At 47.3% G+C, this 14,373-nt stretch overlaps 1 protein-coding gene across 3 annotated transcripts in view; it reads right to left on the bottom strand.

The window, feature by feature from the left end:
• The window catches only part of LOC146203225 (calcitonin gene-related peptide type 1 receptor-like), a 95,555-nt gene that overhangs the window by 39,254 nt on the left and 41,928 nt on the right, over nt 1-14,373 (bottom strand). For 2 of the 3 annotated variants that reach the window (XM_084588580.1, XM_084588581.1), the window contains exons 5-7: nt 5,371-5,493; nt 4,627-4,730; nt 3,952-4,043 (exon numbers count right to left, since the gene is read on the bottom strand). In XM_084588580.1, coding sequence (XP_084444706.1) covers nt 3,952-4,043; nt 4,627-4,730; nt 5,371-5,493 — 319 coding nt within the window. The remainder of the gene's footprint in view (nt 1-3,951; nt 4,044-4,626; nt 4,731-5,370; nt 5,494-14,373) is intronic. The other variant, XM_084588582.1, reaches the window with a different exon arrangement.

The raw sequence follows: 14,373 nt of genomic DNA, 5'->3' as shown, positions 1-14,373 counted from the left end.
TGTCCAGCCAGTCCGCAAGTGTAGCAAATTGGCTGGTTATCTGTTGTGCGCCAGGAATTGCGTGGTCTTGGAGCCGGTCGAAAATAGGGTGCTGGCGCTTGCACAGGCACTGACAGTAGAGTGCCAGCTGGCGGCCAAGGTCGTGCAGTGATGTCGGAGTAAGTCAAGGGATTAAAGACAGGCCTTGGGATGACATAGTCATAGGAACGGCGTCGGCGTAAGTCAGAGGAGCAGCAGCGACAACTGATGGCGGATGGACAGATGGAAGCGCCTCAGCAACCTGCTCCTGAATAGCCTGCCGCAAGGCCGGGGCCAAATGGGGTGGCTGCTCTTGGGGCTAGGAAGCAAGGAAAGCTGACGCGCCACCTCTTCATGAATGAATACTTTAATAAACTGCAGTAACGGGGGTTGTCGGCTACAGGCGTCAGTCCGGCAAGCGATTCAACCTCTGCTTGGGGCTGACGCGTCAACACCCTCTGCTTGCGCAGCTCCTCGAAGCTCTCGCAAAGCGTGAAGACTTCAGTGACGATAAGCAAGTCGCGCGCTAACATCTGGAAGCCATCATCGTCAGTACCCTTCAAGATGAGTTTGATCTTTTTAGCTTTTGACATATTGGCGTTCACACGTTCGCACAGGTCGAGGATTTCTTCTATATAGCTTGTAAAGCTTTCACCAACCTACTGTGACCGTTAACGCAAGCGCTGTTCGGTGCGCAGTTTCCTGACAGCCGGGCGACCGGACTTCAGCTAAAGTTGTTTTAAAAGCAGCCACGTACTGATGTCGCTCTCATGGCCATGCCGGTGAGGTAAAATATTACTTTGTGCAGTTTCATTTCGTCGTTCCATTTATTGTAGAGGCTCACCCTCTCGTAAAAAGTGAGCCAATCTTCGACATCGTGCTCATCAGTCCCGCTGAAGATAGCTAGGTCCCGCTGGCGATGGGAGCCGGCGCAGATGACAGCTGGACCCACTTGCATGCCTTGACGTCGGACGTCGTCTGGCATTGCAGTTGTAGGGAGAGTGCGGCTATGGGGCTCCAGGATCGACGTTTCCTCCAAGCACCTCTACCAAGTGCAAGGTGGGGGTTTATTACAGGTGCTGGGGCCAGAGAATCACGGCAGGAACAGTTCTCGTACAGGCAGGAAAAGCGCACACACCGGTAGTGATACCACTGAAGACAGCTTGCAGGACCTTCTTCACCTTTGCAAGTACGTCTTCATCTTTACAATTATATGTATACAGTCAAAACCCGATTTAATGAAAGTCCCGATTTAACGAAGACGTCCCGATTCCAGACGCTCATATGGTCCAATGCATTGAGTAACTCGAAATAACGAAACTAATTTCGCCATCCGTCCTGATTTAACGAACCTCTTGCTGAAAAATGAAGGTGAAAAAGTCTATTTTTCATCTATTCTGCACAAAACGCTCAAGAATGTACTGACTGCGAGCCAACGGTAACATCGTGCAGCAACTACGTCCCGCTTTTGTCAAACTGCGTGGTGCGAAACGTGAGTTATATTGATTTTAATCCACTAGATTTCGCCAGCGGTAGAAAGCCGGCCCGTCGACCCGGTGTCGGCAGCGGTACCGCATGACAACACCTGGACAAATTACGGTTGCCCTTAATCTGCTGCGACAGTTTGCCGGAACTCACGAGGGAAGAACGCACGAAAAATCCGGGCAGATGTTGCTTACAAACTGCAATAAAACAAATATCAGCGACGTCTTTTCTGGGAAAGAAATTTAATCCTCTGGGACCCTTCTTGCCGAGGTAAAATTTTCGTTGCTACTTTTCATACGCGCTATCGGTGTCGCTGGTTGCGCGGGCCGCAGTCATTGCAGTAACATGATAGTGGACGAGTTTGTACAGTACAACTTCCCTGGACCTTCGTTTAAGTTGGCTGTTACGTACTTACAAACATTTAATTTTCAGCGCATTCGTGCTTCCCAAATATGATGCCGCGCGTTACTTCTTTGATGACGCAACACCATATAATAATCGACAGTATCGAATTAGGTGACCGATAAATCATCATCATCAGCCTGACTATACCCACTTCAGGGCGAAGGCCTCTGCCATATTTTTTCAATTAACCTGGTTCTGTGCTAGCTGCATCCACTTGACCCCTGCGAACTTCTTAATCTCATCTGCCCACCCAACTTTCTGCCCACCCAACTTTCTGCCGCCCCCTGCTACGCTTCCCTTTTCTTGGAAACCAGTTTGTTACCTTAAGCGACCATCGGTTATCCTCTTTTCTCACTACATGTCCTGCCCATGCCCATTTCTTTTTGATTTCCACTAGAATGTCAGTAACTTGAGTTATTTCTCTGACCCATTCTGCCCGCTTCCTATTATCGCTTCCTATCAAATCGAGGGTGGCGTAGAAATGCCACCCTCGATTTAACGAAATAATATATATATATATATATATATATATATATATATATATATATATATATATATATATATATATATATATTGTTTCCAGTGACGGAGGATAAATATGTAGTATATGCCATATCCATAGAACTGGAGTGACCCGAGAGATGACGAGCGAACATGGTGATTATCATGATCGACTCTTTCTCCTCGCTTGCAAACGCTTCTCTATAGAAAGCTTCTTGCGCTCGCACCAAATATTTCAAGCGGCGATTGAAAATGAATAGGATGCAGTGAACATCAGAAATTTCCGTGTAGATTTTAACGCCAGACTAGAAGCGTTGATCAGATATTTGAGGCTTACGATGGTCGAAAGTTCTGTTAAATAACAGAATTTGGGAAATTAATCGCTACAGAGTACACCTTTTGGATACACCCCTGGTCAGAAAAAAAGAATTGATGGCGGGCGCGTAGGGAACTGCCGCTGTGAGACAAACAGTATAACTTTACATGCAAGGCGCTTATCACGCAGCTAGCTAGGGACGAGGAGACGTTTACGAGGGCGTGCAGCTCCGGTGAACTTTTATCACCGATTGGGGCCGGGACGTCGGCCACAGATAAGGTGGGTGCAGTAGGGCACACTCCTTTACTGGGACGTTGTCAGTCTCTTCCTTGTCGTTTCCTTTGAGAAGCTCAAGCCCGTCATCTTCACTGGCTGCGTGCCGCGGCTTATCTCTGGACAGGTTGCGAGATCTCCCACTTGTTTGCTCCCCGAGGACATTAAAAATCAATTTCTGACACCCGGAGACGCGATACGAAGGCCTCTCGACCAGCACTGTCAAGGTTGCGCGATGCTGCTCGAAGCAGGGCAATAGGGCACAGAAGCCGAGCACACATCTCACACTGTGCCTATTTACTGCACGGCATCCACGTAGACGAAGATGAGGGAGAGGTACTGAAGCTTTGACCATTGGAAGCAGCTGTTGGAGGTGAACGAGCGCTTGCTTCGGTTGATGGTGCGAGATATTTTTACTCCATTGGAGACGCCACGAGTGCACAGATGCATGGTCAACTAGAAATGTAGACTGTCAAATACCAGTCGGTGCGTAGTGCCAATCTGGACGAGTAATATAAAAAAAAGCTTTGCCAGCGAAGGCGCTGTGCTAGACATATCTCTAATGTGTCGATGCTGACTAAGCGCAATGCCCCTTGTGTCTGCTCCAAGTAACAACGAACAGTGGTATTTATCGCCTTTAAAACAAGAGCTTTTCTTCTCTCTCTCTCTCTCTCTCTCCACACACACACGCGCACGCACACACACATACCGCAGGCAAATTAAATTTATGAAATGTCGCTCAAAAGCATTGAAATTAACAAGGTAATGTGACAACCCACGAAACCTCGTAGTCCTACAGATGTACCCAGGCGTCCCACTTTTCCTAGCGCGATGTGACGGCGAATGGCAAGGGAAAGCCCCATGCCCTTCCATTTAACGGCGCCTCAATTATTTGCCACAAACTTCATAAAAGCATAAGAAAGCTATCCTCGATAACCATACGATGAACTTACTTGTACCAGTTGAAGATGACGAGTGCCGGTATCAGGGACAACACGGAGAGCGTGAAGAGGCCGATCGAGTAGTGGTACACGCTGGCGTACTCCTGCAAGCACAGGAAGGGGCAGCTGGCACACGTGGATACATTCTGCTCAATTAAGGTATTTCGCTTTTCTCACAAAAAGGGGCGAAATTCCACAGAAACTGTACCGAAGTACGGTGTCTGTAAACCTCATGACCTGCAAAGCCGAAAAGTACAAGCAGCTTTCGTGTTCTCACATGCCACCGCGCGTGACGACTGCAATGCACGCTTCGGTCAGACTCTGAGCGTGCACAGAAGCCGTCACAAGTGCGTGCAAAGACCTCCTGCTCGGTTATCACTGATGCGACAAGTGCTGACAGAAAATCAGTCAAGCGTGCCAACAACCTGGAAAGCATATGTGAGAGAGAGATGAATTCTACACGATTATAATACGTACACAGCGGCAACTGTACTTATGATGTTAGGTATGCACTTCGCCAAACGCTAATTCTTGTTGAGTAGCACAGTGTTTTAATGATCGTTTGGCAAGTACAGCACCCGAAACTATACAAAAATGCCTGCAATGCTCGCGAGACTGCCAGCATTGAAAACGCCCGCCATTGGGTGAATTCACCGAAAAAGCAAAGAAACCGAACTGGCCACAGACCCCACTGACCCACGGCTTGGGGGCACAGCTTGTGTAGAATGTCCGCTGCTGGTTCATCAACCGGTACCAGGAACCATTTTCGTGACACCATCTTGTCGAGTAGTCTGCATCGAATTCAACAATACAGTGCATCAACGAATGGGCAGTCTCTCTGAGGTCACTGTATATTCATTCCATCTATTATTTTCTGCTCAGCACGACGTTGCCCGCACCGGGAACAGCAGGGTATCGAACAGTGGTGGCTTCTGGCACTAGTGTCACCAGACTTCGAAAACACGGCATACTAGTTTGATAGCAAAGCAAATGGTCGCAACAAAGCGCACATTAAGGTATCATAGAGAGCTGTCTGATAGCATTAGCCAGTAAATCGCTATAGGGCGTCTTAATACTCCGGCCAATGCTTGCGACTGGAAGCGCGAAAAGTGCGGTATAGTATTCTGTCACAGCTTTCCGTGAAGCTCGCGCTTGTGCACTTTTGGAAACCGCCCTTGACGGCCTTTATTTTGATTTTCAGTAAAAGCTGTCAGTAAAAGTTGTTACCACCCCCACCGGCAACTGAGTGAACACTATTGTTCGTCGGCCGGCTTTCACGGTTTCAATCATAATGAAACGCTATAGTCTGTATATACAGCATTCTCTCTGCGGTATACGTCTTCAATCCGTAGCCGGCGGAATGGACACATTGCCTTCCGCGGTCGTGCGTTATATTCTAGGTTTATTTGCACACGATGCAGGCGTACTTACAGTCGCAGTGCGGCTTTGAATAGATGTAGAGCACTCGTGGGCAAAGCTTTGACACGTTCCTGTTTGAGTCGGTATCTTCGTAACACGTGAGGCCATCCCACGTTCGATTGCAGTAGACGCCGTCTGAGAAGAGGATGAAGACAGGTTCATTGGAACCCCGCTTCACTGCTTCACTGTGAGAATTTTATTTTTTCACAAGTCAGCTAAACGATAACGCTCGGAGTAGCCGAGTTAAGATTTTCACACCGAATCTCTATAGCAATATCTATTAGAGGGCCGGGGTATCGAGCGGTATAGTAGAAACACCATACGTTTTTCTTTTATACCCTTAAACATAATTATCATGATTAAAACGTCAGCACCCCTTCCCTTGCGTTGGCAGAAAAAGAAATTATCTTCGTAATCGCATGCCACAAAGGAAAGAGGGTGGGGAGTGTGTGTGTGTAGGGGGGGGGGGTGAGACCATGTTTGAATGACGAGGCACCTGCGTGTGCTTAATGATTGTCATGTATATATATCATGTATTTGTACAGTAAAAACTAGCTGCAGTCTAGCGGGTGTCCCTTGTGTTTCGTGTTCTTTGTGTCCGTGTTTTTACCGCTACAAAATGATTCCAACAAAAAATAATTATCATGAATACACACGAAAAACTGCGCGCAAACAACTCGAATGGATGAAAAATATGCAGCTGTAGCCTAATGGTACGCACTGGCGCGGCGTTAAACCCGCGTTATAGCGTGGGATTTAAGACCATGGATATTTATGTGGTCCTATTACTAGGGGCTCCTGATTCTATTTTTTTTTATTTAGGCAGGAATTTATTCCCGCGCCCTTGCTGAACAGCCAAACACTGAAGCAACGAACGAAGTCAATACTGCTGTCTGCATGCAATAAAGCTTCCCAGAACGGATGACGATACGTGTTCCATTGCATTGCATACTTGTGATTATAATGACTGCAAACTTCTTGATCGTGGACACTTTGCGATGCTAGGAGGCGGCCATAATTACACCTTGCGTTTATGAATAAAAAGTCTTAGTCCCCCAAAACGTCGCAGCTAACCTCACAGAGGCGGCGAGACTGCAGAGTGCGTAAATAAGCAGGCCGTACACTGAACTTGAGACGGAAATGAGCATATATACGAGAGTAAGAATGCGCTTAACTTTTACTGTAGCGGATAGGCGCAACAGAGAACAGACGCAAGTCATGTCCAGGTTGTCGCTCATTTATTTTCGTTTTAAGACTACGCAAAGTGTTGCTGGTATGGCGCACTATGTAGCTGATATCCCGTACTATCACCAGGCAGACTATCTTGGTCGATTGTATTTTATCGGCCTTTATCTGCACGGACTCCGTGATCAAAGACCATCCACAATGCGAGATTTAACGTTATCCAAAACCTGAAGTGGCGTTTGTGAGACACGAAAAACTTGGGCGTTATCACGCTTCAAGGCGCATGCAGGCGGAGCGGTATGCCGTGCCAGTTTTTCAGGGTCAGGAATGGATAGCTGTGACGGAGCCGTGCACCGGTCCCCATATAACAAGTTCCCCGAGCCCTCTTGGCAGTGATCTCTTTAAGCAGGGTAAAATTGGACAGGGTGAAAATGCACACAGCCAATTCGGCGCATCTATTTTCGTTGTGTTAACATAAAAATCGATGTTTGGAAAAATCCCGAATGCCTATCCATGATGCTACTGTTCTGGCATTTTGAGTGTCGGCCACCAAGAAGAAGCAGTGTGGAAGTATAAATGTCTCGGTTATGGCTTTAGTTTGGTGTGCGTGCGCGCGCGCGCGCGCGTGCGTGTGTGTGTGTGTGTGTGTGTGTGTGTGTGTGTGTGTGTGTGTGTGTGTGTGTGTGTGTGTGTGTGTGTGTGTGTGTGTGTGTGTGTGTGTGTGTGTGTGTGTGTGTGTGTGTGTGTGTGTGTGTGTGTGTGTGTGTGTGTGTGTGTGTGTGTGTGTGTGTGTGTGTGTGTGTGTGAGAGAGAGAGAGAGAGAGAGAGTGAGGGGGGGGGGGTTCATATTGGCAGCGCAATAGGGCCCCGTCAAAGTGTTCTACCATTTGCGTATTGCATGAATAATGGTAATGAAAGCAGTGCCTTTAACTTGTGTTACGTTGAACGCCGCCTTCAGGGACCGTAAACCGACTAATCGCACACACAAACGCGCACGCACGCGCGCGCACGCACACACACACACACACACGTATATATATATATATATATATATATATATATATATATATATATATATATATATATATATATATATATATATATATATATATATATATACACTAGTGGTCTGTGGGATGTGAACAGTCGCAGTGGAAACACATTTCGTCACGCTTTTACCCACGATCACGCCTCATATGGACACCTAGGCACTTTAAACTGCGCCGCATTATTTTGAAGATAATTGTTACCGAGATAATGCATTTGTTGTTTCTGAGATTCCGTCTAATTTCTGCGTCAATGTCAATAGCTATGCAAAGATGCCGGCTTTAATGGCACACTCAACCGGACTTTCAGGATGTGCGTGGCTTGTCCTTGAGTGTGACCTTGCCAAACCAAGAAGCAACAGCTCACCCGTAGTCAAGCGCCAACTAAAGGGTGATTTGGGCCCAAAAGAGGCTGCATAAAGGGAGGTGGGGAGGGGGCCACGCATCTGGTGTCTTTAGTAGGTGTGTCGACGGACGCTGACTAAAGTCCCTCCGTCACGCCTCGGGACAGGGGTCTTATCGGATTATCTGGACAACAGGATTGCCTCGCTCGTGTGGCACCGACGGTGACTCAGCCCCGACGCGATGCGATTGGCACCTTGCTGCGCTCCATGGTTGCTTGCACAGCACAGGCGCACCGCACAGTTGCTACGGCACGTCAGTCCACGCCAGGATGCCGAGTGAACCGAATCCTTCTACTACTTTTACTGTCTCGGCCGAAGAAGGGCGCCGTGTTCGGCGCGCTGAGTTGGAAACGGTGAGAAGACGCCGTAATGTACCGATCTGGAAGAGCTTACGAAGAAACGACAGGCCGCGCTAGCGGCTGAAATACCAGAACAACTGTTCACCTAGAGATTGAGTGCAGTCACAATGTCTATACCAAGTTGAAACACAACGAGAACGGCTCGCCGAGGAAATGTACGAACGCCGGGTGAACTGTGAAGTGCAGTTGGCCATGGCTATGTCCGCTATAGCCAAGTTTTAGCGTGAGTTTGTGCTCAACCCATCTGGCTCAACCCATTTCATAACTAAATCAAAACTTAGAGCGAAAAACAAAAATCAAATACCGACCAAAAGCTAAACCGAATTAAGCCGTGCTTTCCCACGTCTGACTCAGTTTAACTTATGATGAAACTCTGCTATTTCTTAACAACTCTTTATTTTTCTCCACGATTCGATATTACGGACGACTTTCTTTGTGGGCAGTTTTCCTTGGGAACCAAAGTGTCTATATTAACGAGAGACGATTGCATATTTAAAGACAGGAAGTATACCACGCAGCTTGTACAGTCGACCGGTTCAGAAAACGCTAGCTTGAATAGCTCAACGACTCCACTATTCAGCCGAAAAGTTGGCGTGATGAATTTTCACTCAGGCTGCCACATTATATGCTATCTTCTTCCTTGTACCTCAGCCGCTCGTAATCAGCGACATTCGCAGTTCTTTAACCGTCGCCTCGAAACGCTCTTCTACATCACTGTTTCACTGCAAGGCCTTTCCGTCTCGGCGGAGCGCTGAATGGCAGAGAGAGAGAGCCTGCGCACGTGTACGACTGGGTTCAGCACAATCAGATGTGCTCAGTGTACGATCAGCCTTACGTCAACGCGCTGTTTATCTTCTCTTTGTTGATGCGCTCGTTAACGCGTTCTCCTCCTGTATCGTAAAAGAAACCGGCCAGGACTGGCCTTTAATGTAGAGGTTATAAAACTAAGGTCACGCTGGTGCGACACCGCTAACGTCTTCTAAAAGACCGACAGCAGTATTTCTTTGGGCTGTCAAGAGCACATCATTATTAATTACACCGAGGTATACAACGGGACACGAAGAAGGTTACGAGTCAGACACGTCTTATTTTTTAACACTGACTATCACTGCCTTGTCGTGGCGGAGGGGCTTGCAAAACTCGATGAAGTCGTCAGCTCTGCTGTGTAGGGCCACCCAAGATAGACAGGTCACGGCAGAGAGTTCTGACAAAATGTGATTCACTGGAGAAGGTAATGGCAACCCACTCCAGTATTTCCTGCCAAGAAAACCCTATGGCCAGTCACAATACCATTATTGATATGGCGCCGGAAGATGAGCCCCCCAGGTTGGAAGGTGTCCCACATGTTACTGGGGATGAACAAAGGGCGATTCCTAGTAGCTCCAGGACGAATCAAGCGGCTGGGCTAAAGCCAAAAGGACGCTCAGTTGTGGATGTGTCGGGAAGCGACCGGAAAGTCCGATGTTGTAAGGAGATATATCACATAGCAACATGGAATGTAAGATCTATGATGCAAGGTAAACTGGATATCGTCAAGCGAGAAATGGACAGATTGAACATTGATATCTTGGGTATCAGCGAGCTCAAGTGGACCGGAATGGGAGAATTTAACTCCGGCGACCATTATGTCTTTTATTGTGGGCACGAATCCAAGAGAAGGAATGGGGTCCCTCTCATAGTAAACAGAAGAATGGGCAAAGCAGTGATAGGGTACAACCCCAAAAACGACCGAATGATGTCACTTCGGATCCAAGGTCACCCTTTGAACATAACCGTTATCCAAGTCTATGCACCGACCACTACTGCTGAGGAAGCTGACGTTGAGAGATTTTATGCGGACCTACAATGCCTTTTAGACCGCACCCCATCATCAGACGTCGTTTTTCTCATAGGAGACTGGAATGCTAAGGTCGGGAGTGAATAAATATCCGGAATTACAGGCAAGTTCGGTCTTGGTGAGCCAAATGAAGCTGGGCAGAGGCTAGTAGAGTTCTGTCAAGAAAACAACCTGACCATAGCGAATACTCATTTTCAACAGCACAAGAGGCGCCTGTACACATGGATTTCACCGGACGGTCTGTACAGGAATCAGATCGATTATATTATTTGCCGGCAGAGATGGAGAAGCGCTATACAAGCAGTAAAAACAAGGCCTGGGGCTGATTGTGGCACCGATCATCAGCTTCTTGTTGCCAAAATTAAGCTTCGATTGAGGAAAACGCAGAAAACTAGAAGGCCTTTCAGGTATGATCTGGATCAAATCCCCTTAGAATATGCTGTGGAAGTGAGGAATCGATTTCAAGCATTAGATCTAGAAGACAAAGAGCCCGAAGAGATGTGGACTGATGTTCGTGATATAATACAAGAAGTTGCTACTAAGGTAGTTCCAAAGCAAAAGAAATGCAAAAAAGCAAACTGGTTATCTGAAGAGGCTTTGCAAATAGCTGAGGAAAGGAGGATGGCAAAAGTTATGGGGGAAAGAGAAATATACAAGGTTCTCAATGCGGATTTTCAGAAAATAGCAAGAAGAGATAAGAATGCCTTCCAGAACATACAGTGCCAAGCAGTTGAGGACAACAGCCAATTAAGGAACACAAGAGTTCTGTATAAGACAATCAAAGATATCAAAGGAAGCTTCTGTGCTAAGCTGGGCGTGATAAAGGACAAACGAGGCAAGGACCTCACTGAAGCCTCAGAGATAAAGAAGAGGTGGCAGGAATACACAGAAGAACTGTACAAGAAGGACCTGGATGTGCAAACCCAACATAAGACGGTTGTCATTACTGATCTCGAGCCGGGCATCCTGAAGAGTGAAGTTGAATGGGCCTTAGCCAGCCTTGCTAAGAACAAAGCTAGCGGAATTGATGGCATTCCAGCTGAGTTGCTTCAAAACCTCAACCACGACGCTGTTAACACTCTGCATACATTATGTCAGAAGATTTGGACAACCCTGCAGTGGCCACAGGATTGGAGGAGGTCAGTTTACATCCCCATTCCAAAGAAAGGCAGTGCCAAAGATTGTTCCAACTACCGCACGATCGCGCTTATTTCGCATGCTAGCAAGGTGATGTTGAAAATCCTCCAAGGTAGGCTGCAGCAGTATGTAGATCGGGAGCTTCCGGACGTGCAAGCTGGGTTTCGCAAGGGCAGAGGAACTAGAGACCAAATTGGCAACCTTCGCTGGATCATGGAAAAAGCAAGAGAGTTCCAGAATCCCATTTACTTCTGCTTTATTGATTATGCGAAAGCGTTTGACTGCGTAGATCACAGCAGATTGTGGCAAGCTCTCCAAGAGATGGGAGTTCCAATTCACCTCATCTGTCTCCTCAGGAACCTGTATGAAGGGCAAGAGGCCACAGTCAGAACTAGGCATGGTCTTACTGATTGGTTTCCGATTGAGAAAGGGGTGAGGCAAGGCTGCATACTGTCGCCCTGCCTATTTAACCTATATGCAGAGTGCATCATGAGGAAGGCCGGTCTGGACGAGTCTTCAGCTGGAGTGAAGATTGCTGGAAAACGTATCAACAACCTTAGATATGCGGATGATACCACTTTAATGGCAGAAAGTGAAGTGGAACTCAAGAGACTTCTGATGCGCGTACAAGAAGAGAGTGAGAAGTTTGGGCTTAAACTGAACATTAAAAAGACAAAGATCATGGCGTCTTGCCCTATCAAGTCCTGGAGCATCAATGGACAAGAAGTGGAAGCTGTGACAGATTTTCTGTTCTTGGGCTCCAAGATTACCTCGGAAGGAGACTGCAGCCATGAAATTAGGAGACGCTTGCTTCTGGGAAAGAGAGCAATGGTTAGCCTTGACCGCCTAGTAAAGAGCAGAGACATTACACTGCCAACCGATATCCGTATAACTCGTGCTATGGTCTTTCCAGTTGTGATGTATGGATGCGAGAGTTGGACTGTGAAGAAGGCTGACCGTCGAAGAATTGACGCGTTTGAATTGTGGTGCTGGCGAAGACTCTTGAGAGTTCCTTGGACTGCCAGAAGATCAAATCAGTCGATATTGTCGACCATAAACCCTGACTGCTCATTGGAGGGTCAAATTCTAAAGTTAAAGCTCAGCTGCTTTGGTCATCTTATGAGAAGAGAGGAGTCGCTGGAGAAAGATTTGATGTTGGGAAAGGTTGAGGGTCGCCGGAGAAGGGGTAGGCAGCGAACGCGATGGTTAGATGGCATCCTCGAGGCACTGCAGATGAAGTTATGTGATGTTAAGAAGATAGTGAGAGACCGGAAAGCGTGGCGTGACATGGTCCATAGGGTCACGAAGAGTCGGACACGACTGAACGCCTGAACTGACACAGCGTAACCCCACTACGGAGAGGTGTTGGTCTTGCCAGTACTTGTCTGTGAATTAGAAACTTCAAGGCTAATGAAAAGGCTTAAAATTAAATTGACAGCGCAGCCAACTACGGAAAAGCAAATTGGACGCCATCCTTCAATTTTCCAGGATAGCGTCCACAAGCAGGAAGGGAGCAGAGTGGTTCAGAATACTATTTCTAAATAACATTATCCGAGCTGAGACCCAAAAGTGGAAGTGCGCACGGACGATAACCATACCTAATCAGAATGGCCAGAGCTCACTCAGGCTCAGTCAGCCTGCGAGCGCCGTCAGACTCGGACTAATCGCACTCTGGCTCACCGAACTATTGAATTGGAACTTATTTAGACTCACAACTCGCTCCGGATTCATTCAATCACACGTCGCGACTCGCGACTCATTTTGACGCACGGTTCAACTGGACTCACTCACTCATTTTGACCTACGAGCCATCTGGACTCACTCGATTCAACTGAAGACACAGATGAGTTGACCGATTTCTTTAGATCAAGGCAATCAATTGCTTTTGAGCAGCGAGCTATGTTTTTTGTGCTTCAAGCGGTCTGCTCGATCACCTTCCATAATGTTAGGGAAGTGCCACGCTCGAGTTTTACCTTGTTATTAATCGCGATCAAAGCTTTATGTTATAAATTGTCTGCAGTCATAAACAAAAGTAAACAAAAATGCTCTCCTAACATTATGTTATGTAACACTGGCAACATTCATTATTTTCAAACTGCACAAAAGCCAGGGAGTACATGAAGGAACACGTTTCAAAGAATTCCCTTCGGTGATACCCAGAGACGATGGATGGATAGATGGATGAATGGACGAACGGATGTTAAGAGCGTCCTCTTTGAAACGGGCTGTTGATAGCCATCGCTATGCTCGACCTTTCTTTTTTATGTTTTTTAACTTAGACAACTTTTCAGCACTGTTATATAGTTAGTAGCATCTCCTAAGAATTCCGTCGTTTTTACTCAAGAAACGCCCTTCCCAACATGGAGTAGGCCAGAGTCATGTCGTCCTTTCACGAAGCAGCATGCGAATGTACCACAAAGTCAGAAGCAACAGGGCGAGCACTGCTACTTCACGTCATGGCCCAACAGCGCGGAAAGTCGTGGAGACATTGTTTTCCTGTGCTAGCCGAAGCTGAGCAGAGAAGCGACACGGTAGCAGCCAATTTTGCCAAGAGGTACCTTCCTTACAAAAACGTAATGCAAGCGACCGCCATCTTCAAAAGCATGACTCAGAAACAAATCCAGCCGATCGACGAGCTTATTGCTGAACTTCAGCATCAGACAACAAGGTGCGACTTCGGTGACAAGCATGGCACAAGCATGACCGCCTCCTGGGCGACAGGATCATCGTCGGCATTTGTGACGCGAGAGAGACTTGACACTGGAGAAACTCATCGCTACGTGAGAGCAGCGGAAATCTCCAAGCAGCATGCGTCTTCGCTAGCAACGATTACAGATGGACAAGAAACGACGGTGGATAACCTGAGCAGAAAATACAAGCCCGTTCGACAACAAGTAGCTGGCATGCAACAGCCGAGAGGACAACCAGCGTCTCATAGAAGAAACAGCCAGCCAACGAATCAGTGCCTAAGCATACATGCGGAAAGTGTGGAACCATACACCAATCCCGACAGTGTCCTGCTTACAGCTCTACCTGCTACGCGTGTG

The sequence above is a fragment of the Amblyomma maculatum genome, chromosome 1 (genome assembly GCF_055883805.1).
Source record: "Amblyomma maculatum isolate TAMU_Amacu chromosome 1, ASM5588380v1, whole genome shotgun sequence".
Classification (NCBI taxonomy): domain Eukaryota; kingdom Metazoa; phylum Arthropoda; class Arachnida; order Ixodida; family Ixodidae; genus Amblyomma; species Amblyomma maculatum.
Note: the sequence above shows the minus strand (reverse complement) of the source record. Positions and strands in the feature narration are given on the sequence as shown.